Source organism: Nerophis lumbriciformis, linkage group LG32 (assembly GCF_033978685.3).
Source record: "Nerophis lumbriciformis linkage group LG32, RoL_Nlum_v2.1, whole genome shotgun sequence".
NCBI lineage: Eukaryota > Metazoa > Chordata > Actinopteri > Syngnathiformes > Syngnathidae > Nerophis > Nerophis lumbriciformis.
Window position 1 is genome coordinate 8,310,533 of NC_084579.2, and position 25,782 is coordinate 8,336,314.

At 44.2% G+C, this 25,782-nt stretch overlaps 1 protein-coding gene across 1 annotated transcript in view; it reads right to left on the bottom strand.

Annotated features, from left to right (window-relative positions):
- Positions 1 to 25,782, bottom strand: part of ggt1b (gamma-glutamyltransferase 1b) — a 156,500-nt gene that overhangs the window by 37,378 nt on the left and 93,340 nt on the right. Inside the window, exons 3-5 of the mRNA XM_061927458.2 lie at positions 12,690 to 12,837; positions 4,036 to 4,100; positions 1,122 to 1,316 (exon numbers count right to left, since the gene is read on the bottom strand). Coding sequence (XP_061783442.1) covers positions 1,122 to 1,316; positions 4,036 to 4,100; positions 12,690 to 12,837 — 408 coding nt within the window. The remainder of the gene's footprint in view (positions 1 to 1,121; positions 1,317 to 4,035; positions 4,101 to 12,689; positions 12,838 to 25,782) is intronic.

Consider the following 25,782-nt stretch of genomic DNA (forward strand, 5'->3'; position numbering starts at 1 on the left):
ATTTCATCCGCAACCGCATCAGAAAGTCGTCAACCATCCGCCATCCACCCGATGTAACATTTGATCAGAACCGCACCCGCCCGCACCCGCCCGTTGTTATATAGCTAATATAGACGATGCAAGGCATTAGTGAGGTTATAAAGCTTTTGCCTGTTAAAGAAAGGAGACTGATCCAATGCAGCCCAGACATTCGCGTGCCACGCTGTCACGACCCAGACGCACACCAGTGCGCAATCATATGGGAGCCGCGCTGAGCGCACCTCCAAGCGCGTCTCGCTGCCGGCGACGGCCGGGTATGGGCCCGACGCTCCAGCGCCATCCATTTTCAGGGCTAGTTGATTCGGCAGGTGGGTTGTTACACACTCCTTAGCGGGTTCCGACTTCCATGGCCACCGTCCTGCTGTCTATATCAACCAGGGTGAGCCCCACCCCTTTCGTGAGCGCACTGCGCGCGGAGTGACCCCTGTTACGCGCCCCCGGCAACAGGGGTGGCGGGCAGGTAAGCTGCGCGGGCGGAGCGCGCGGAGTGACCCCTGTTACGAGCCCCCGGCCACGGGGGTGGCGGGCAGGTAAGCTGCTTACCTGCTGCGCGTGACGCCGGCCGCGGCGAAGGCGGACGAGGCGGGGTGTCGGTGCGGTGGGCGCGGTGGTGACCCTGGACGTGCGTCGGGCCCTTCTCGCGGATCGCCTCAGCTACGGCTCCCGGTGGGGCCCTCTCGGGGGAAGGGGCCTCGGTCCCGGACCCCGGCGAGGCGTCCCTTCTCCGCTCCGTAAAAGTGTCCATCTCTTTTTCTTTTTTTTCTTCTGTTGTGGCATATGCTGCAGGTGTCTGCTCGTTTTTCGTATGTGGGTAACAACATTTAACTATGTATATATATTTCCGAATTGGTTTAACTGCCACCCGCCTGAATCTATTTAAAATCTAATTTTTTTTTATTTCAACCGCCCGACCCGACCCGACCCGCGGATAAAATCTAATTTTTTTTTATTTCATCCGCCCGATCCGCGGATAATCCGCGGACTCCGCGGTTGTGCCCGCAAACCGCGCATCTCTAGTGTGTGTGTGTGTGTGTGTGTGTGTGTGTGTGTGTGTGTGCGTGTGTGTGTGTGTGTTCTCTCGCCTGCCGATCACAGAGCACGGTCCGGCATCCGCCGCCACAGCCGCCCTCAGGTACACGTGCTCGCTCGGGCGCGTCTCTGACCCCACGCCGAAGAAGACGCCAACAAACGTGGCCACCGCTGCCACCAGCAGCAGCGTTAGCGCCACGGCGATTATCTTCTTCGCCATCGGGAGGGCTGGGCAGCAACGTGGCGGTCTGTGGAGAGAAAGACGTGCAATAGAACGAATTGGCTGGACTTTACGTCGCTGTTGGAAAATCATTGACACGTTGCTGAAGACCTCTTGTTCGCTATTTTGGAGAGTCGTTCTGTGTGAGGGGCAGAGGGTGCAATGCCCCACAATATTCAAAAGTTGGCCCGTTTTATGATTTTGCTATTTAATATACAAAACCCAAAACCAGTGAAGTTGGCACGTTGTGTAAATGGTAAATAAAAACAGAATACAATGATTTGCAAATCCTTTTCAACTTATATTCAATTGAATAGACTGCAAAGACAAGATACTTAATGTTCCAACTAAGAAACTTTTTTTTTTTTTTTGCAAATAATCATTAACTTACAATTTAATGACAGCAACACATTGCAAAAAAGTTGTCACAGGGGCATTTTTACTACTGTGTTACATGGCCTTTCCTTTTAACAACACTCAGTAAAGGTTTGGGAACTGAGGAGACACATTTTTTAAGCTTTTCAGGTGGAATTCTTTCCCATTCTTGCTTGATGTACAGCTTAAGTTGTTCAACAGTCCGGGGGTCTCCGTTGTGGTATTTTAGGCTTCATAATGCGCCACACATTTTCAATGGGAGACAGGTCTGGACTACAGGCAGGCCAATCTAGTACCCGCACTCTTTTACTATGAAGCCACGCTGTTGTAACACGTGGCTTGGCGTTGTCTTGCTGAAATAAGCAGGGGCGTCCATGATACCATTGCTTGGATGACAACATATGTTGCTCCAAAACTTGTATGTACCTTTCAGCATTAATGGTGCCTTCACAGATGTGTAAGTTACCCATGTCTTGGGCACTAATACACCACCATACCATCACTGTTGCTGGCTTTTGAACTTTGTGCCTAGAACAATCCGGATGGTTCTTTTCCTCTTTGGTCCGGAGGACACGACGTCCACAGTTTCCAAAAACAATTTGAAATGTGGACTCATCAGACCACAGAACACTTTTCCACTTTGCATCAGTCCATCTTAGATGAGCTCAGGCCCAGCGAAGCCGGCGGTGTTTCTGGGTGTTGTTGACAAATGGCTTTCGCTTTGCATAGTGAAGTGAAGTGAAGTGAATTATATTTATATAGCGCTTTACATAGTGAAACCCAATATCTAAGTTACATTTAAACCAGTGTGGGTGGCACTGGGAGCAGGTGTGTAAAGTGTCTTGCCCAAGGACACAACGGCAGTGACTAGGACGGCGGAAGCTGGGATCGAACCTGGAACCCTCAAGTTGCCGGCACGGACACTCTACCAACCGAGCTATACCACCCCATAGAAAAGTTTTAACTTGCACTTACAGATGTAGCGACAAACTGTAGTTACTGACAGTGGTTTTCTGAAGTGTTCCTGATCCCATGTGGTGATATCCTTTACACACTAATGTCATTTTTGACCATTTTTGATCCAAGGTCACGGGCATTCAATGTTGTGTTTTCAGCCTTGCTGCTTACGTGCAGTGATTTCTCCAGATTCTCTGAACCTTTTGATGATATTACGGACCGTAGATGGTGAAATCCCTAAATTCCTTGCAATACCTCGTTGAGAAATGTTGTTCTTAAACTGTTGGACAATTTGCTCACGCATTTGTTGACAAAGTGGTGACCTTCGCCCCATCCTTGTTTGTGAATGACTGAGCATTTCCTGGAAGCTGCTTTCCCAATTAGCCTGTTCACCTGTGGGATGTTCCAAATAAGTGTTTGATGAGCATTCCTCAACTTTCTCAGTCTTTTTTTGCCACTTATGCCAGCTTTTTTGAAACATGTTGCAAGTATCAAATTCCAAATGAGCTAATATTTGCAAAAAATAACAAAGTTTACCAGTTCGAACATTAAATATCTTGTCTTTGCAGTCTATTCAATTGAATATAAGTTGAAAAGGATTTGCAAATCATTGTTTTCTGTTTTTTTTTACCATTTACACAACGTGCCAACTTCACTGGTTTTGTGGTTTTGTAAAACTGATCCACAGTATGCATTTTTTTTTTTTTTAATAAATGTTTTTATTAAATTTGACAGGTATTACAATATACAATAGAACAGTAGTCACATTTTCCCCTTTTTTTCCCCACCCACAGTATGCATTTAACTGCATTTTGGTTTGAAATATTTGCTTATGTCATGTAATATGACAATACATTTTTCACATTAAAAGTATTTTTACAGAGTTTTGGTGAGATCTAAGCTGGTAAAACTAGCAGGAAATAAAAACAAACCTCCAGTACGCATTCAACCCAGCAGACTGCAATTTGGCTTGGATTATTTGAGCTACGTCATGTTATAAGTTACGAAAGTTGTCCAACCGAGTCTTTACTTTAGGCTTCAGCCTTTGGTCTCATGACAAAAAGTGAACCGCACCATTTTTTTGTTTTATTTTTGGTCCGGCCAGAGAACCAAACGCATCCAAAAACATCATGTATTTTGTATAAATATCACCAGGAAGTGCAATTAGTGCAAATACTGTATATTTTAGTGAATTGTCCAAAAAAATTAAAGCATTTATAAGTTAATAAGGACTTCCCGGCAAACTCTTATCAGCTGGCTTTGCACCAGGTTGTTCTGTCCCAGTACATGTCAACTCATCAGGAAAACAAAAACCCAGTTCAACATCAACCTGCAATATTAACACAAAAAAATGCTTCAAAGTAGTGCAGCGCTACTGTGCAGAATCATAAACCGATAAGACCTATTTGTCTTACCTTTTCGGGTCTGCGTCCGGGGCCTCGGCAGCAAGGAGGTCACTGGTGGTTATGTTGGCCACAATCTGCAAGCAGGTGACAAGCTGCCTTCAATATGTAACTGTGGTCATTACACTTTAACCCGTGCCACCATAAAACTCTTCCACAGACATGCGAAACAATAAAAGAACACATGAAACGTTACATGAGGTGGAAATCTGCTTTTTATCTGCAGAGCGAGAACCTGCAGGAGCCTCTGGCGACAAATGCTTGACACAGTGGGCCCCTCGCGCTACAAAGTCCCCCATAAACCAAGGCTTTTAAGTGTTTCTTACCAGGAAAGAAGATCACCATGAGGGGAGGCGAGAAAGGGGGACGAGCGTAAAAAAAAAAGGTGGAATGGCGCGGTGGAGTCTTCTCAAATGGGCGAGCGAGCTACGGGGGCCAGGTGTTGAAACGCCCTTGTGCGCCTCAGCCAACCGAGAAGGGGGGGGGGGGGGGGGGGGGGGGGGGGGCTGCCAGCGAGGGGCGCCTCACAACTGGCCTTCAACTCCATTCCTGTCAACTAGTATTTTTTTTTTTTTATCACATTGTAACCTTTCTTCAACATTAGAGTAACACTCACATATTGCCTGATAACACTTGTTATTAGAGTTACAGTATAACCTCCACGGTGTATCATCTGCTCCCTGCTCCCTTCCAGCTCTGCTTATGTTGACTTTTTGTGTTTTGCCAGCTGTGGCCGGCGAGCTGCAATAAATCCACACATTTTGTTTCGTAACCCCACCCCCACCCCGACATAAACAGCCTGCTAAAACATAGCTTGCCATCGTGCAGGATTATGTTATTAAAAGTGAATCACCTTAGGTTGCACATGTACTACTGGAAAGTTACTGTTGAAGTTACCACACATCCATCCATCCATCCATCTTCTTCCGCTTATCCGAGGTCGGGTCGCGGGGGCAGCAGCCTAAGTAGGGAAGCCCAGACTTCCCTCTCCCCAGCCACTTCGTCCAGCTCTTCCTGTGGGACCCCGAGGCGTTCCCAGGCCAGCCGGGAGACATAGTCTTCCCAACGTGTCCTGGGTCTTCCCCGCGGCCTCCTACCGGTCGGACGTGCCCTAAACACCTCCCTAGGGAGGCGTTCGGGTGGCATCCTGACCAGATGCCCGAACCACCTCATCTGGCTCCTCTCGATGTGGAGGAGCAGCGGCTTTACTTTGAGCTCCTCCCGGATGACAGAGCTTCTCACCCTATCTCTAAGGGAGAGCCCCGCCACCCGGCGGAGGAAACTCATTTCGGCCGCTTGTACCCGTGATCTTGTCCTTTCGGTCATAACCCAAAGCTCATGACCATAGGTGAGGATGGGAACGTAGATCGACTGGTAAATTGAGAGCTTTGCCTTCCGGCTCAGCTCCTTCTTCACCACAACGGATCGATACAGCGTCCGCATTACTGAAGACGCCGCACCGATCCGCCTGTCGATCTCACGATCCACTCTTCCCTCACTCGTGAACAAGACTCCGAGGTACTTGAACTCCTCCACTTGGGGCAAGATCTCCTCCCCAACCCGGAGATGGAACTCCACCCTTTGGAGTTGGAAGTGCTGATTCTCATCCCAGTCGCTTCACACTCGGCTGCGAACCGATCCAGTGAGAGCTGAAGATCCTGGCCAGATGAAGCCATCAGGACCACATCATCTGCAAAAAGCAGATACCTAATCCTGCAGCCACCAAACCAGATCCCCTCAACGCCTTGACTGCGCCTAGAAATTCTGTCCATAAAAGTTATGAACAGAATCGGTGACAAAGGGCAGCCTTGGCGGAGTCCAACCCTCACTGGAAACGTGTCCGACTTACTGCCGGCAATGCGGACCAAGCTCTGGCAATGAGCATACAGGGGGCGGACTGCCACAATCAGACAGTCCGATACCCCATACTCTCTGAGCACTCCCCACAAGACTTCCCGAGGGACACGGTCGAATGCCTTCTCCAAGTCCACAAAACACATGTAGACTGGTTGGGCAAACTCCCATGCACCCTCAAGGACCCTGCCGAGAGTATAGAGCTGGTCCACAGTTCCACGACCAGGACGAAAACCACACTGTTCCTCCTGAATCCGAGGTTCGACTATCCGGCGTAGCCTCCTCTCCAGTACACCTGAATAGACCTTACCACACATCAGATTGCTATTGTTATTGTGATCATGCTGTACTATCCGCATGCGGCTCTTTAGTGCCGCCCTAGTGGAGCATTTTTTTTAAAGGATTGAAAAAGGAAAAAAATGGCGAGGGAAATACAAACAAACGCAACAGTTTGTTTACGTGTAAAATCTTCCACTCCTTTGTTTGTCTCATTTTTGTCCCCCCCCCCCCTCTAGGGGAGACCGAATGCAATGGATGTCGAGTGGGTCTGACATAATATTGTGAGAGTCTAGTCCATAGTGGATCCAATATAATAGTAAGAGTCCAGTCCATAGTGGGGCCAGCAGGACACCATCCCGAGCGGAGACGGGTCAGCAGCGCAGAGATGTTCCCAGCCGATGCACAGGCGAGCGGTCCACCCCCCTCCACAAGGAAGAGGGGAGCAGAGGAGAAAAGAAAAGAAACGGCAGATCAACTGGTCTAAAAGGGGGGTCTATTTAAAGGCTAGAGTATACAAATGAGTTTTAAGATGGGACTTAAATGCTTCTACTTAGGTAGCATCTCTAAAAGGGTGGCACTTTCGTGACTTCTGCGGTGCTTTTTTGTGGACTTCTGGATCTGCCTCCCGGGAGCCTTTTGGCCATGGAGACCAGCTGCTGGGTCTCTGCCACACCAGAGTCCGTTTGGAGAGACTGGAGGAGATGCGGAGGAAGAGGCAGGGCTGCGGCGCTAGCACTGAGCGCCGGGACGGACAAGCTTCACAGTGTCTTGGCTGAATGAGCAGGTATCGGACACCTCGGTCTCCTTACACCAGGGGTCGGCAACCCGCGGCTCTAGAGCCGCATGCGGCTCTTTAGCGCCGCCCTAGTGGCTCTCTGGAGCTTTTTCAAAAATGTATGAAAAATGGAAAAAGATGAGGGGAAAAAAAAATATTTTTTGTTTTAATATGGTTTCTGTAGGAGGACAAACATGACACAAACCTCCCTATTTGTTATAAAGCACACTGTTTATATTAAACATGCTTCACTGACTCAAGTATTTGGCGAGCGCCGTTTTGTCCTACTAATTTTGGCGGTCCTTGAACTCACCGTAGTTTGTTTACATGTATAACTTTCTATGACGTGTTTTATGCCACTTCTTTTTCTGTCTCATTTTGTCCACCATACTTTTAACGTTGTGCATGAATGCACAAAGGTGAGTTTTGTTGATGTTATTGACTTGTGTGGAGTGCTAATCAGACATATTTGATCACTGCATGACTGCAAGCTAATCGATGCTAACATGCTATTTAGGCTAGCTATATGTACATATTGCATCATTATGCCTAATTTGTAGCTATATTTGAGGTAATTTAGTTTCCTTTAAGTCATTTTAATTTAATTTATATCTCATGACACACTATCTGTATGTAATAATAATATTAATTTGTTGCGGCTCCAGACAGATTTGTTTTTGTATTTTTGATCCAATATGGCTCTTTCAACATTTTGGGTTGCCGACCCCTGCCATAAACGCATCCTCGCTCATCCATGCGGACCGGACACTGGCCGAGAGTTGGTGGGCGGCCGAGAGTGGAGTCGGCTCTCTTGGTTGCTTTGTCTCTGGCCCTGCTGCGTCCACCCCAGCAGACGATGGCGTGGAACAACGCAGAGGCCACCACAGTGTATACAGGTATGTTTATTTAACTTTTTATTCATAGCTATATGTAGAAGTGGCTGGTTGCATCAGCTCTGTTCTTTTAATGTCTTTAATGTCCTTTGTGTTCTTTGATGTTTCCCTTTTACACACATGTAAGAGGGATGTGTGCTATGGCTATGAGTTGTTTTTTCCCTTGGCCTCATAGTCTGGAACCCCTATGCCCAGGCTTTGACCGATTTTTTATTTCTCACCATCCCCCACCACCCCCAACCCATTGTTTACCTGTATCTCACCTTTTTTTGTAAGGGCCGCCGGAAGTTGGCAGACCTGTCAGCGATCCGGTTCTGTCTCCCTGTAATATTTGATCCTGTTCTGTCTCCCTGTAATGTTTGTCTGATGTTGAATGGGATTGTGCTGAAAATTTGTATTTCCCCTCAGGGATTAATAAAGTATTTCTGATCTGATTCTGATCCATCCATCCATTTTCTACCGCTTGTCCCCTTCGGGGTCGGGGGGTACACCCTGGACAAGTCAACACCTCATCACAGGGCCAACACAGATAGACAGACAACATTCACACTCACATTCACACACTAGGGCCAATTTAATGTTGCCAATCAACCTATCCTTGTCGATTGTATTGTACCATATGTAATATGCAAGAAATCTGCGTTCAAAGAACTCCGGCTTATTAGTGATTCCCAGAGCCCCAAAAAATTCTGCGGGCTATAGAGCGTTTTCTATTGGGGCTCCAGTACTACTATGGAATGCCCTCCCGGTAACAATTAGAGATGCTACCTCAGTAGAAGCATTTAAGTCCCATCTTAAAAATCATTTGTATACTCTAGCCTTTAAATAGACCCCCCTTTTAGACCAGTTGATCTGCCGTTTCTTTTCTTTTCTCCTCTGCTCCCCTCTTCCTTGTGGAGGGGGGGGCACAGGTCCGGTGGCCATGGATGAAGTGCTGGCTGTCCAGAGTCGGGACCCGGGGTGGACCGCTCGCCTGTGCATCGGCTGGGAACATCTCTGCGCTGCTGACCCGTCTCCGCTCGGGATGGTGTCCTGCTGGCCCCACTATAGACTGGACTCTTACTATTATGTTGGATCCACTATGGACTGGACTCTCACAATATTATGTCAGACCCACTCGACATCCATTGCATTCGGTCTCCCCTAGAGGGGGGGGGGGGGGGTTACCCACATATGCGGCCCTCTCCAAGGTTTCTCATAGTCATTCACATCGACGTCCCACTGGGGTGAGTTTTTCCTTGCCCTTATGTGGGCTTTGTACCGAGGATGTCGTTGTGGCTTGTGCAGCCCTTTGAGACACTTGTGATTTAGGGCTATATAAATAAACATTACTTGATTGATTGATTGATATCCCCAGGTGCATGTCTTTGGAGGTGGGAGGAAGCCCAGAGGGAACCCACGCAGTCACGGGGAGAACATGCAAACTCCACACCGAAAGATCCCGAGCCCAGGATCGAACCCAGGACCTTCGTATTGTGAGGCACACGCACTAACCCCTGTTCCACCGTGCTGCCCGCAGTCTATTCAATTGAATATGTAGTATTTGCAAATCATTGTATTCTGTTTTTATTTACAATTTACACAACGTGCCAGCGGCAGCACGCTGGTAGAGGGGTTAGTGTGTCTGCCTCATAACACGAAGGTCCTGGGTTCGATCCTGCCCTCGGGATCTTTCTGTGTGGAGTTTGCATGTTCTCCCCATGACTGCGTGGGTTCCCTCCGGGTACTCCGGCTTCCTCCCACCTCCAAAGACATGCACCTGGGGATAGGTTGATTGGCAACACTAAATGGGCCCTAGTGTGTGAATGTTGTCTATCGGTGTTGGCCCTGTGATGAGGTGGCGACTTGTCCAGGGTGTACCCCGCCTTCCGCCCGAATGCAGCTGAGATAGGCTCCAGCACCCCCCGCGACCATATTTGCCAACCCTCCCAATTTTCCCGGGAGACTCCCGAATTTCAGTGCCCCTCCCGAAAATCTCCCGGGGCAACCATTCTCCCGAATTTCTCCCGATTTCCACCCGGACAACAATATTGGGGGCGTACCTTAAAGGCACTGCCTTTAGCGTCGTCTCTCACCTGAAAAGGAGACTATTATATATGTCTCCGTTATCCATCGGTTTATCTATAACCCATAAAGCAGGCAGGCACGGAGCTATTTCTCAGCGTGTGTTTATTCCAGTTAATACACTGACACACAAAATCCGGATTCCCATCATGCATTGCTTCAAAACTACGGCAAGTAGTAATGTCCAAAAACATAACAGAGACGAAGCAGAAGAACGAAGAAGAAACATGGCGACGACGAGTAAGAAGAAGAAGTACGCTTGCAAGTTCCAAAATGATTGGAAAAATATAATTTCAGTTCATCCAGGACAGCTCGAAGGGGAAGGGGTATGCTGCCTGCACATTTTGTAGATCAGACTTCTCCATTGAACACGTTGGCCGAACGGATATACTCATTCATGAACTGATTATTTATATACATATATATATATATATATGTATGTATATATATATATATATATATATATATATATATAAATAAGAGAAATACTTGAATTTCAGTGTTCATTTATTTACACATATACACACACATAACACTCATCTACTCATTGTTGAGTTAAGGGTTGAATTGTCCATCCTTGTTCTATTCTCTGTCACTATTTTTCTAACCATGCTGAACACCCTCTCTGATGATGCATTCTGCTTCGTCTCCTTGTTGTGTGCGCAGTTGTGCACTGCACTCTCTAAAAGCCGTAGATGTTATTGTCACATATGCATGTACAGTAGATGGCAGTATTGTCCTGTTTAAGAGTGTCACAACATTGCTGTTTACGGCAGACAAACTGCTTTACGGTAGACGAAAACATGACTGCTGTTGTTGTGTGTTGTTACCGCACTGGGAGGACTTATGGTCCGCATGGAGCTGGAGGGGGCGTGGCCTCCAGCTCCGCCTGAATTTCGGGAGATTTTCGGGGAAAAATTTGTCCCGGGAGGTTTTCGGGAGAGGCGCTGAATTTCGGGAGTCTCCCGGAAAATCCGGGAGGGTTGGCAAGTATGATATATATATAAGAAATACTTGAAAATATATATACCTCCCGCTACCTCAACACTCCCCCATCTCCCGAATTCGGAGGTCTCAAGGTTGGTAAGTATGCCCGCGACCCCGAACGGGACAAGCGGTAGGAAATGGATGGATGGACAACGTGCCAACTTCACTGGTTTTGTTTGGGTTTTGTACAAAGTTGTATCAAAAAAAAAAAAAGTTATTAAGACGTGTAAACATTAATTGGAAAATGTTGCGACAATTTCTTAAAGTTGCATCAAAGTTAATTTTTTGTACATCCATCCAGGGCCGGCCCGTGGCATAGGCCGTATAGGCAAATGCTAAGGGCGCCGTCCATCAGGAGGGCGCCACGCCAGTGCCACAAATGTTGGAGAAAAAAAAAAAAAAGTTGGTACTATTATTTCTAAATACAAAAAATAATCCCACGTTAATTAAAATGCAAAGTAAAGCCTATATAATAGAAATATTATTTGTTACAACACTACGCCCCCCCGCACGGTGCGCCCCCTCCCTTCCCGTATCATGACTCTTTTTGGACGCCACCACATCAAAAAATCAACACAAGATGTCAAAACGGCCAAAACTGTCAGGTGCCCAGGGAAGAAAAAAGAGAAAGGAAGAGGAGGAGAAACGAGAAAAAGACAGAGGTAGCAGGTAGATAACGTTAGCCTACATGAAATTATTTGTCTGTTACAGAATGTGATAGTAACCTGGCTTTTTAGCATTAAGCTAATGTTACATGATTCGGCAATTTCTAATCAATAAATAGCTAGTTCTGTTTTAACGTCGGGTTAATATTGTGGAGGGGGCTAAATTGTCATGGAAAATAATAATGTAACGTTAGGTAATTACAGTACTCCCACCTTACATTCCTCAGGGACATTTGTATTAGATCTTTTAAGCAGGTGTTTTTTGTTTACATTGTTATTGCCTTCTGGTTAGCTAATGTTTGCCCTGCAGGTAATAGTCACTTTTCCACCCCTTTATATATTAGGTATAGTTGTAAGCCTAGTTGTTAAAGTGCACATCATTAATGTTAATTAAGCAATATGTATGTAAAAAATATTGTATTTCATATATTCATTTTTTATTTTTTGCATTCATTTATTTATTCATATTTTTTTTATCTTGTTAACTATTCTGATTGTTAATTTGCTTTCTTTAAGTAAAAAAAAAGGTCAAAGACAAAGCTATTCGGTTTCTTGTGAGTATATACACTTCACTGCCGATGTGGGGGGGCGCCACCTAAAATCTTGCCTAGGGCGCCAGATTGGTTAGGGCCGGGCCTGATCCTGAGCGACACCTTGAATTATGAAGTTAATGTAGAGATGCTGAGCATCCACCCTTCACCAGGTGGAGGCGGCATCTGTTTATGAGAGCTGTCCTCTGATTGGCTGAGAGCAGCCAATCTCCGGAGGTGTAATGTGGCGGCTGCGGGCGAGTGGTGGTGTTTTTCCGGGCGGGAGGACGACACTCACACGTCTTTCCTCGCGGCGGGCAGCATCTTAAACTTTAGCCAGCATGGATACATTTGTGCGCACTTCGCTGCGAGTTAACTGTGATGTTTGGTCTCGTCCTCCCGCCATATTTACTACTACTAGTCCTAGTCCCGGTGTCCACAACACGTCCTCCCGCCATATTTACTACTACTACTAGTCCTAGTCCCGGTGTCCACAACCAGTGATGGGCTCCAAGTTGAGCAGGCAGAGAAGTAAGAGACGGCGACAGAGGACTGACGCCCCGCCGGTGAAAGGCGACAAAGGCGGGCGAGGAGGAAGCGATGGCGAGCTGCGGTTTACCTCCTTGATGCTCAAGTCCGACAAGCTGCCCGGCATGCTGCGGAGGAGCAGCCCCTGTCCGTACGTCAGACGGGCGGCTTGGATCCGCGACATCCAGAAGCATCTCCGGGAGCAGAAGACGGAGCAGGCGGCGGAAGTGCTCAAACTGCTGAGAAAGGTAACAAAACAGGCATTTATGTCGACTTTTTCCCCCCGACTCTGTAAACTTTGTTCCACACCATGTTGTTGTGTTGGTTGTTGTACTTTGCACTGGAGGTGTTCCTAATGTTTGGACTACACAAACATGTCGCAGTGCATAGTCCAACATGACAATAATGAACATCATTGATACATTATTTTATTTATTTTTTTATAAACCTTTATTTATAATATGCAAATTTACATATATTATAAATAAAGGTTTATTAAAAAAAATTATAATTATTTATTTATAATAATTATTAGAGATGTGGGCAGCACGGTGCAAGAGGGGTTAGTGCAGCGTTTCTCAAAGTGTGGGGCGCGCCCCACTGGTGGGGAATAGAGACATGACAGGTGGGGCGCGAGGAACGGGAGGAAACTTCACTTAAAAAAAATTTTTTTTAATTATATTCTTAGATTTTTTTTTTTTTTACTATGCTTTCATTTTCTATACACACTGTAAATCACTTTGTGATTCCGTCAGTGAAATCCGCTATATAAATAAATGTAAATTACTTAGTTTTCCTGTAAGCTTTAAATTTCTAGGTAGGAGCGAACGTTTGACAGACATAGCAGCAGTAACTTATGGGGGCGGGGCTAAGCGGAACAAGCGCAGCAAAATTAAAAGCTGTCCCACTGTCAAACGACACAATTGCGAGACGTATATGCGACATTGCAAGTGATCTTGAGTAGACAAATGAAAAGAAAGTCGTTTTGCTTTACAAGTGGACGAAGCTACTGACAGCAATAAAGACTGCCTGTTCATTGCATACGTCCGCTTTGTGAATGGCGAGTCACTGCGAGGATTTGCTGTTTTGCAAATACATGAAAAATAGAGCCACTGCTGATGAGCTGTTCAAGATAATGGACAGTTTCCTCAAATAACACGACCTTAAATGGGAAAACTGCGTGGGCTTTTGCTGCGATGGCGCATAGACCATGGCAGGGTGAAGAAACGGGCTGCAGGCTCTAATAAAGAGGGTTGGACACACTGTGTCATTCACCGGGAAGCACTCGCGTCAAAGCAGCTCAGCCCCGAACTCAATGAGGTTTTAACAGATGTTGTGAGCGCGGTAAATTTGATCAAAACACGACCACTGAAAGTGCGACTGTTCTCTGCACTGTGTGAGGAAATGGGAGCTGATCATACAGCCGTACTGTTTCACAGTGAAGCAAGGTGGCTCTCCCGGGGCAAAGTGCTGTCACTTGCCCTGTCTTGCCAAATGCATAGCTCCTCCTTTTTTGCAAAGTGGCACTTTTATTTGATTTATTATTGAACTTGATGCAAGTTATTTGATTTATTATTGAACTTGATGCAAGTTATAACACTTTTATTTGCTTTATTATTGAACTTGATGCAAGTTATAACACTTTTATTTGATGTATTATTGAACTTGATGCAAGTTATTTGATTTATTATTGAACTTGATGCAAGTTATAACACTTTTTGATTAGTTATTGAACTTGATGCAAGTTATAACACTTTTTGATTTGTTATTGAACTTGATGCAAGTTATTTTATTTATTATTGAACTTGATGCAAGTTATACCACAGCTGCACAGTTATTTTATTTATTATTGAACTTGATGCAAGTTATACCACAGCTGCACAGTTATTTTATTTATTATTGAACTTGATGCAAGTTATACCACAACTGCACAGTTATTTTATTTATTATTGAACTTGATGTTATTTTATGTTATTGAGTTTGAATGTATACAACTTGATGTTACTTGATGTTCAATAAATTTGAAAATGTTAAGCTTGGCATTAGCGTTCTGTTAGGCCGATGGGGGCAGGTGGGGCTTGAAAACTCCCTCTTGTCCAAAGTGGGGGATGACAAAAAAAGTTTGAGAACCACTGGGTTAGTGCATCTGCCTCACAATACGAAGGTCCTGAGTAGTCCTGGGTTCAATCCCGGGCTCGTTATCTTTCTTTTTTTTAATAAATGTTTTTATTAAATTTGACAGGTATTACAATATACAATAGAACAGTAGTCACATTTTCCCCTTTTTTTCTCACCCACTTCCAAGAACAACAACCCGACACATACCCCATACACCCCCCCCCCCCCCCCCCCCAGGTCCTACATACAGTAAGTTAAAGGTACAGTCACAAATGGAAAATAATTAGTACATCACTTTCTTCTCAACATAGGCAGATAATAAATATACACCCAGAATAAATATAAATAAATAACAAAAATAACAAAAAGGAAGCTGGTTTATGAAAGGTGAACTTTTCATGTGTCCTGTAGCGTCTTTAATTTAGCTATGTAGTCAACCACACAGCCCATCCATCCATCCATCCATCCATCTTCTTCCGCTTATCCGAGGTCGGGTCGCGGGGGCAGCAGCCTAAGCAGGGAAGCCCAGACTTCCCTCTCCCCAGCCACTTCGTCCAGCTCCTCCCGGGGTATCCCGAGGCGTTCCCAGGCCAGCCGGGAGACATAGTCTTCCCAACGTGTCCTGGGTCTTCCTCGTGGCCTCCTACCGGTCGGACATGCCCTAAACACCTCCTTAGGGAGGCGCTCGGGTGGCATCCTGACCAGATGCCCGAACCACCTCATCTGGCTCCTCTCGATGTGGAGGAGCAGCGGCTTTACTTTAAGCTCCCCCCGGATGACAGAGCTTCTCACCCTATCTCTAAGGGAGAGCCCCGCCACCCGGCGGAGGAAACTCATTTCGGCCGCTTGTACCCGTGATCTTGTCCTTTCGGTCATAACCCAAAGCTCATGACCATAGGTGAGGATGGGAACGTAGATCGACCGGTAAATTGAGAGCTTTGCCTTCCGGCTCAGCTCCTTCTTCACGACAACGGATCGATACAGCGTCCGCATTACTGAAGACGCCGCACCGATCCGCCTGTCGATCTCACGATCCACTCTTCCCTCACTCGTGAACAAGACTCCGAGGTACTTGAACTCCTCCACTTGGGGCAAGATCTCCTCCCCAACCCGGAGATGGCACTCCACCCTTTTCCGGGCGAGAACCATGGACTCGGACTTGGAGGTGCTGATTCTCATCCCAGTCGCTTCACACTCAGCTGCGAACCGATCCAGTGAGAGCTGAAGATCCTGGCCAGATGAAGCCATCAGGACCAAATCATCTGCAAAAAGCAGAGACCTAATCCTGCAGCCACCAAACCGGATCCCCTCAACGCCTTGACTGCGCCTAGAAATTCTGTCCATAAAAGTTATGAACAGAATCGGTGACAAAGGGCAGCCTTGGCGGAGTCCAACCCTCACCGGAAACGTGTCCGACTTACTGCCGGCAATGCGAACCAAGCTCTGACACTGATCATACAGGGAGCGGACCGCCACAATCAGACAGTCCGAAACCCCATACTCTCTGAGCACTCCCCACAGGACTTCCCGCACAGCCCCAAACAGAATAAAACTTCCCAGGTGCCCCCCTAAGATTGAACTTTATTTTCTCCAGATCTAAATACATCATAAGGTCTTTAAGCCATAAGGAGGCTTTGGGGCAGACTGGTGACTTCCACTCCAGCAAAATTCTTCTACGTGCTAATAAGGATGCAAAGGCGATACTATCCTTAAATTTTCTCCTTATTTGGGGATCTGATACCGTCCCAAAAATAGCCATTTCTGCACATGGTGTCAGATTTAAATCCAATGCCTTAGCAAGGTGTTTGAAAATAGTTGTCCAATAATCCAGCAAATGGGGACAAGACCAAAACATGTGCGTCATGTTTGCAGGTGACATGTAACATCTGTTACAAGTATCCGAGATATTGGGGTATCGGTATCTTTCTGTGTGGAGTTTGCATGTTCTCCCCGTGACTGCGTGGGTTCCCTCCGGGTACTCCGGCTTCCTCCCACCTCCAAAAACATGCACCTGGGCATAGGTTGATTGGCAACACTAGATTGGCCCTAGTGTGTGAATGTGAGTGTGAATGTTGTCTGTCTATCTGTGTTGGCCCTGTGATGAGGTGGCAACTTGTCCAGGGTGTACCCCGCCTTCCGCCTGATTGTAGCTGAGATAGGCTCCAGCGCCCCCCGCAACCCCAAAGGGAATAAGCGGTAGAAAATGGATGGATGGATGGATATTAGAGATGTCTGATAATGGCTTTTTTGCCGATATTCCGATATTGTCCAACTCTTAATTACCGATTCCGATACCGATATATACAGTCGTGGAATTAACACATTATTATGCCCAATTTTGTTGTGATGCCCCACTGGATGCATTAAACAATGTAACAAGGTTTTCCAAAATAAATCAACTCAAGTTACGGAAAAAAATGCCAACATGGCACTGCCATATTTATTATTGAAGTCACAAAGTGCATTATTTTTTTAACATGCCTCAAAACAGCAGCTTGGAAATTGGGGCATGCTTGGGGGGGTGTATATTGTAGCATCCCGGAAGAGTTAGTGCTGCAAGGGGTTCTGGGTATTTGTTCTGTTGTGTTTATGTTGTGTTACGGTGCGGATGTTCTCCCAAAATGTGTGTGTCATTCTGGTTTGGTGTGGGTTCACAGTGTGGCGCATATTTGTAACAGTGTTAAAGTTGTTTATACGGCCACCCTCAGTGTAACCTGTATGGCTGTTGACCAAGTATGAATGCATTCACTTGTGTGTGAAAAGCCGTAGATATTATGTGATTGGACCGGCGCGCAAAGGCAGTGCCTTTAAGGTTTATTGGCGCTCTGTACTTCTATCTCCTTGTCCGTGTATCGCTCCGTACAGTGGCGTTTTAAAAATTCATAAATTTTACTTTTTAAAAACCGATACCGATAATTTCCGATATTACATTTTAAAGCATTTATCGGCCGATAAAAACGGCAGTCCAATATTATCGGACATCTCTAATAATTATTTATATTTACATTTACATATATGATGAGGTAGCGACTTGTTAAGTTAAAGTTAAAGTGCCAATGATTGTCACACACACACTAGGTGTGGCGAAATGATTCTCTGCATTTGACCCATCACCTTTGATCACCCCCTGCTGGGAGGTGAGGGGAGCAGTGGGCAGCAGCAGTGGCCGCGCCCGGGAATCATTTTTGGTGATTTAACCCCCAATTCCAACCCTTGATGCTGAGTGCCAAGCAGGGAGGTAATGGCTCCCATTTTTATAGTCTTTGGTATGACTCGGCCGGGGTTTGAACTCACGACCTACCGATCTCAGGGCGGACACTCCAACTCCAGGGTGTACCCCGCCTACCGCCGGAACGCAGCTGAGATAGGCTCCAGCACCCCCCGCGACCCCGAACGGGACAAGCAATAGAAAATGGATGGATGGAAATTTACATATAAGTAAAGAAATAATGATCAAAACATGTAAAGAAAAAGTACAAAACTCAATAAAGCAACTAAAATAGAATGCAAAAATATAAAATTAGGGAAAAAAAAATAAAAAATAAATATATATATATATATATATATATATATATATATATATATATGTATATATGTATATATATATATATATATATATATATATATATATATATATATATATATATATATATATATATATATATATATATATGTATGTATGTATGTAACAAAATGTAAAGCCATATTTTCATAGTAGATGTACAATAAAACTCCTGATAGGAAGTTGCCATTTGTTATATTTGACATAACTTTGTGACATGACACAATGCACATCAATGACCATATCAAATGTAAATTTGACAGATTGTAGCCAAAGGCTGATTTCCATCTGCATTTCATTGAGATGAAACAAGCCCGGGGCTCCCACTTATTATTGCTGTATTTATCAGAATCAGAATACCTTTGTTATTGTATGGAAACAACGAAAATGGACAGCAATCCAGCTCAGTGCTTTTAAAACAACCTACATAAAATAGTCTTAAGACAACAAATAATAATAAAACAATTTAGGGCAATAACAGCTCTAGGATAGAAACTGTTTTTCAATCTATTTGTCCCTGCTTTGATGGTCTTATAGAGCCTCCCTGAGGGCAAGAGTTCAAGCCAGTGGTGACCTGGGTGGGATGAGTCCCTGAGGATGCTGGTTGCTCTCATGTTGCAGTGTCTCTTATACAGCTCCTCTAGAGATATAAGAGGACATGCAGTGATCCTCTGGGCCGCCTTTATGACCCCCTGTATCTGACACAAGTGGAAAGGCGGTCCCTGAAAATAATGCCTACATTAAACCGGTCCCTGGTGCAAAAAATGTTGGGGACCACTGCCGTGAATTTACCAAATTTGGAGCACAGCATCCTAGTTTTTAAATGAGCTTTTTGGTTGTTAGATGTAGAAAGCGTTTTAAAGTAAAGTTCTAATTGTTTTTTAAAAGCACAAAAAACAGGTCGGGTATTGAGAAACTTACATTTATGAATATAAATCTTAGGCAATTTTATAATGAGGTTGCAAAGGTAAACTTTTTTCATATTGTGTAAATGCAAATAGCATCATTGATACATTAATACCTGACAGTGTCCAGCACATGGGTGTGTGTGTGTAGCCATATTTGGTCATCATAACTTCCTGTCACTTTTCTGCATAAATCACCATTATTTACTTTATTAACTGAATCATCTGCTTTGTCAGGTTCACCTCATTTCCACGGCACAAAAGGAACACGGAGTTCACAAAAGCCATTTTGAAATAGAACACCGAATCAGGTTTGAATAATTTTAAATGTCAAAGTCACATAACAGTTTCCAAGTTCTTCTACACTTGGTATTGCTGCTCATATCCTGGATAATGTTTCTGTCAATTTTAGTCATTATTTTATTGCAGAAAAAGCTTTGTTTAAGCCAGACCTGGACAAACTAAGGTATGGGGGCCGCATGCGGCCCGTTAAGCTTTTCAATCTTGCCCGCCGGACTTTCCCAAATCATTTTTTTAGATCTTTAAGATGGAAAGTGTAGCTGCCATTATGATGTGCGGTGATGTTTTCTAATGACCGTAAGTATTGAACTATACAAAGTATTTCAATGGTTGGAATCTGCACTGTTGCATGATATACTGGTTACTATGGTAATCTAATTAGTTACTATGGTAATCTAATTAGTTACTATGGTAATCTAAGTCACAGCAGCTCAGACGAGGCACCAAGCAGTGTGGGTGGGGAGCGTTTCCAGAGCGAGCCTGAAATGTGGTTGTCAGGAACAGACATGGAAGGAGATGTTTACAACAAAGTTCTAAAGTTTAGTGATATATCAGATTGTAGGTGGGGTTTTTTTTACCCTTCGCGTTCATATTTCACTGTGTTTGTTGCGTTTTGCTTGATTGTAAAATATGTAGATGGACAGGGGGTGTGATGTTCATATGTTGTCAATATTCAGTGTTTTATCCTTCATAGTTAATATTGTAAAACCCACATTCTTTATTTTCATATTCATTCTGGGTGTCTCATTCAGTAAAAAAAAATTAAAATTCCATTCCGTTTTTTTAAGGCGGTCAGTTATAAGGCTTTTAGCTTTCAATCGGACATTATTGTGAGGTTTTGTATTAGTGTTCCTAAAAAAAGATATACCGGCCCCCAGACACACTTTTTTCTGTAAATTTGCCCCCCCCCCCCCCCCCCGAGTCAAAAAAATTGCACAGGCCTGTTATAAGCCCTGTGTGTTAACGTAATACAGTGGTACCTCAACATACGATCTTAATTGGTTCTCCTAACTCAATACGCTTGTATCTCAAATCAATGTTTCCCCTTGAAATGGGATCAAATCAATGTAGTTGGTGCTTGGCCCCAAAAAACTAACGTTAAAATAACAGGGTTTCCCCGACATTGCCAACATAATTTTTTAATTGAATTTATTAAATTTAATTTTAATTTTCCTGAAGGAATCAATAAAGTACTATCCATATCTGTGGCGGTGGGGGCGTGGTCAATACAACATCATATAATTTGGTTTTCTGTAAAAAGTAAAAAAACTACAAATATATTTTTAAAAACAAATCTGTTATTAATTAGTATTAACATATATTTTTCCTATATTTAATCATTTACACTATTTTTCAATGGTTGCTGTTTCTTATATAATGCACTTTGAGAATTGTTCAAGTTTCTACAGATTAGTGACCTTTTCTTTATTAAAAACGACTAGCTACAAAAGTAGCATATTTTCTGGTGTTACTGGAGACTGTACTTGTGTTTAGAGACTCCTTACTTTTGTCGCGATGAACAGCAAGAGCCGCACGTCACACTTGGTTCGCGCTGCTGCTCCAGCTGTACTTTCTCTCCGTAAAAGCCGACACTGTCCCGCTAATATTTACATATTTTGTCGATCGCTGCCTGCGGGTGTATCTGGGATATTTTAAAGTACGCCAACTTTGCGGCCATGCTGCCTCCACCCCAGATAATCCCATGCATATTGCTTTCGTCATCACGACATCCTGTTTCGGTACTGCTGTTTTGGTGACCAAAGTCTTTTTTTCAGCGGCTACATTTTCGTTGCTTCACTAGTCAATAGCGAACCAATAATAGGCTATATGTATACATTACATAACTTTAATTTGTTTTCACGTAAAAAAACAACTAAACTTTAAGGTGTGGTGGCTTTCATTTTGCCGTGGCGACATAGGGCTGGATAAGAAGTACTGCGTAAAAAATTACAATAGAATGTAAACAACCACATTATTTTTATGGAGTATTATAATAAGCATTTACTTCAGAGAGTGAACTTCTATAGTATCTCCTTCCAGCTGCTTCTGTGTCAAACACAACAGCTTTTTCATATTTTCATAGATAAATGTCTGCCGTTTAGATATTATTTCAACAGACGTTAGACTCATTCTGCTTCGGTATGGGTGCAGACTCGTAGTGAAACACTCAAATTGCTTTCGTCAAATGTTTTTGATGATTTTTTTTTTTTTTATGTATTAAATATAATCCACGTTCTCTTCTCAGCACTGTCCTTCACACACACTTTCTTCGTTACCATGTTTGGAAAACAAAGTTACCAGTATGTTGATCTCTAGGTAGAAGCGAATACTCGTAGCTTGGTTGGTAAGGCGGCCGTGCCAGCAACTTGAGAGTTCCAGGTTTGATTTCCGCTTCGGCCATCGTACAAAAACCCAAAACCAGTGATTCTCTGAACCTTTTGATGATATTACAGACCTTAGATGGTGAAATCCCTAAATTCCTTGCAATAGCTGGTTGAGAAATGTTGTTCTTAAACTGTTGGACAATTTGCTCACTCATTTGTTCACAAAGTGGTGACCTTCGCCCCATCCTTGTTTGTGAATGACTGAGCATTTCATGGAAGCTGCTTTTATACCCAATCATGGCACCCACCTGTTCCCAATTAGGCTGTTCACCTGTGAGATTTTCCAAATAAGTGTTTGATGAGCATGTTTTGCCACTTGTGCCAACTTTTTTAAAACATGTTGCAGGCATCAAATTCCAAATGAGCTAATATTTGCAAAAAATAACAAAGTTTACCAGTTCAAACGTTAAGTGTCTTGTCTTTGCAGTCTATTCAATTGAATATAAGTTGAAAAGGATTTGCAAATCATTGTATTCTGTTTTTATTTACCATTTACACAACGTGCCAACTTCACTGGTTTTGGGGTTTGTAGTACGGTTTGCCATTGTTGAAGATTTTACAATTTGTATTGAAGGATGTCCCTCATTGGACAATTACATTGTTTCCTTTGAAAAAATATTGCATTGTCTTTCCTTACTGTAAAAAAAATAAACTAATGTGTGAATTTAAAATGAAGGTACACAAGAAACTGTGGTGACGCTGTACTGTCACACCCTCATATAGCAAGAGCCAGTGAGTGGTTGCTGCAGAACACAAAGAGGGTTTGAATAAAATTGCATGTTATTATCCCTTTTTCATGTGGAAAGGATTTAGAATACTATTTGCAAAAAAAAAAGGCTTATTCTTTACTGCTCCATGCTTTTAGTTTCTTCCAGTTAGAGAGGATTACGTGTAATAGACGGAATATTTTACCTCGATATTTTTAGTTTAGTTTAGTTGAGTCTTTATTTGAAGGGACCATGCACAGAGACATTAAGATCAAATACATATATGTTATTCACCAGATTATAGCTAAATAGCTCATTTCCATCTGCAGTCCATAGTTACCTAAATTAAAAATATACAAAAACATGCAATAGAATTGTAACAATAAAATTATAATATAGCATACATTACAACCACACCTCTCCTTTACATCATAACACCTAGACCAGGGGTCGGCAACCCAAAATGTTGAAAGAGCCATATTGGACCAAAAATACAAAAACAAATCTGTCTGGAGCCGCAAAAAATTAAAAGCCATATTACATACAGATAGTGTGTCATGGAATTAAGAGGACTTAAAGGAAACTAATTGACCTCAAATATAGCTACAAATGAGGCATAATGATGCAATATGTACATATAGCTAGCCTAAATAGCCTGTTAGCATCAATTAGCTTGCAGTCATGCAGTGACCAAATATGTCTGATTAGCACTCCACACAAGTCAATAACATCAACAAAACTAACCTTTCATGCACAACCTTAAAAGTTTGGTGGACAAAATGAGACAGAAAAATAAGTGGCATAATACACGTCCTAGAAAGTCGAAGAAAGTAATACATGTAAACAAACTACGGTAAGTTCAAGGACCGCCAAAATTAGTAGGACAAAACGGCGCTCGCCAAATACTCGAATCAGTGAAGCATGTTTAATATAAACAGTGTGCTTTGTAACAATTAGGGAGGTTTGTGTCATGTTTGTCCTCCTACAGAAACCATATTAAAACAAAAATTGATTTTTTTTCCCCCTCATCTTTTTCCATTTTTCATAAATTTTTTGAAAAAGCTCCAGAGAGCCACTAGGGTGGCGCTAAAGAGCCGCATGCGGCTCTAGAGCCGCGGGTTGCCGACCCCTGACCTAGACAATACATGCTCTTATTCACATCTGTCATCATTTTGTAAAAACATCCAGGATTTTAACAGACACACCTCACAGCTTACAACATTTTCTCATGCATAAATATAATACACATTAAGTTGACGTGTCAAACATAGTGCTCGCCTCAGTGAGCAGCTTTGACAGCCCCAAAGCCACTTTTTAAGTTCAGTTGTGAATGACGAGTAATCTGTGTGACTTTTCAAGTTTGTTGTGAGGTCGTTCCATTCCTTTATGGCTTTATATGAAAAGGCTGATTGTGCAAAAGAGGTTTTGCATCTGGGTATGATACACTGCCCCCTGGTGGAGGCTTGTGTGTTCCCAGTTGTCACAGCAGATGTAAACTGGACAAAGTGCTTAAGTGGGGCTGGTGCAGTGTTATTTAGGATTCGATGGGCCATTCGTATTGATGCTAATCTTTGAATGTTAGCAAAATTTAACAGTCTATATTTTTCCATCCATCCATCTTCTTCCGCTTATCCGAGGTCGGGTCGCGGGGGCAGCAGCCTAAGCAGGGAAGCCCAGACTTCCCTCTCCCCAGCCACTTCGTCCAGCTCTTCCTGTGGGACCCCGAGGCGTTCCCAGGCCAGCCGGGAGACATAGTCTTCCCAACGTGTCCTGGGTCTTCCCCGCGGCCTCCTACCGGTCGGACGTGCCCTAAACACCTCCCTAGGGAGGCGTTCGGGTGGCATCCTGACCAGATGCCCGAACCACCTCATCTGGCTCCTCTCGATGTGGAGGAGCAGCGGCTTTACTTTGAGCTCCCCCTGGATGGCAGAGCTTCTCACCCTATCTCTAAGGGAGAGCCCCGCCACTCGGCGGAGGAAACTCATTTCGGCCGCTTGTACCCGTGATCTTGTCCTTTCGGTCATAACCCAAAGCTCATGACCATAGGTGAGGATGGGAACGTAGATCGACCGGTAAATTGAGAGCTTTGCCTTCCGGCTCAGCTCCTTCTTCACCACAACGGATCGATACAGCGTCCGCATTACTGAAGACGCCGCACCGATCCGCCTGTCGATCTCACGATCCACTCTTCCCTCACTCGTGAACAAGACTCCGAGGTACTTGAACTCCTCCACTTGGGGCAAGATCTCCTCCCCAACCCGGAGATGGCACTCCACCCTTTTCCGGGCGAGAACCATGGACTCGGACTTGGAGGTGCTGATTCTCATCCCAGTCGCTTCACACTCGGCTGCGAACTGATCCAGTGAGAGCTGAAGATCCTGGCCAGATGAAACCATCAGGACCACATCATCTGCAAAAAGCAGAGACCTAATCCTGCAGCCACCAAACCAGATCCCCTCAACGCCTTGACTGCGCCTAGAAATTCTGTCCATAAAAGTTATGAACAGAATCGGTGACAAAGGGCAGCCTTGGCGGAGTCTATATTTTTGAAGAACCAAACAGCGATGGTGGTGTTGTGGTTTTCGGCCAAGGATTTTGAGCAATTGTTTGTGCAAGATTTCCAATGGCCTCAGTGTCATTTTGCTTGTCTGGGACCAACATGTTGGGGCGGCGTAGCTCGGTTGGTAGAGTGGCCGTGCCAGCAACTTGAGGGTTCCAGGTTCGATCCCCGCTTCCGCCATCCTAGTCACTGCCGTTGTGTCCTTGGGCAAGACACTTTACCCACCTGCTCCCAGTGCCACCCACACTGGTTTAAATGTAACTTAGATATTGGGTTTCACTATGTAAAAGTGCTTTGAGTCACTAGAGAAAAGCGCTATATAAATATAATTCACTTCACTTCACGTTATACAATAATAAAAACGAGACATAACCATTGCATTAAAATAAGTTCGAGCTGCCTCTAGAGTTAACGAATTCCTGATACATTTGAACTTTTATATGTTGTACCGTATTTTCCGGACTATAAGGCGCACCTAAAATCCTTTTTTTCCTCAAAACTCGACAGTGCGCCTTATAACCCGGTGCACCTAATGTACGGAATAATTCTGGTTTTGCTTACCGACCTCAAAGCAATTTTATTTTGTACATGGTGTAATGATAAGTGTGACCAGTAGATGGCAGTCACACATAAGAGATACATGTTGAC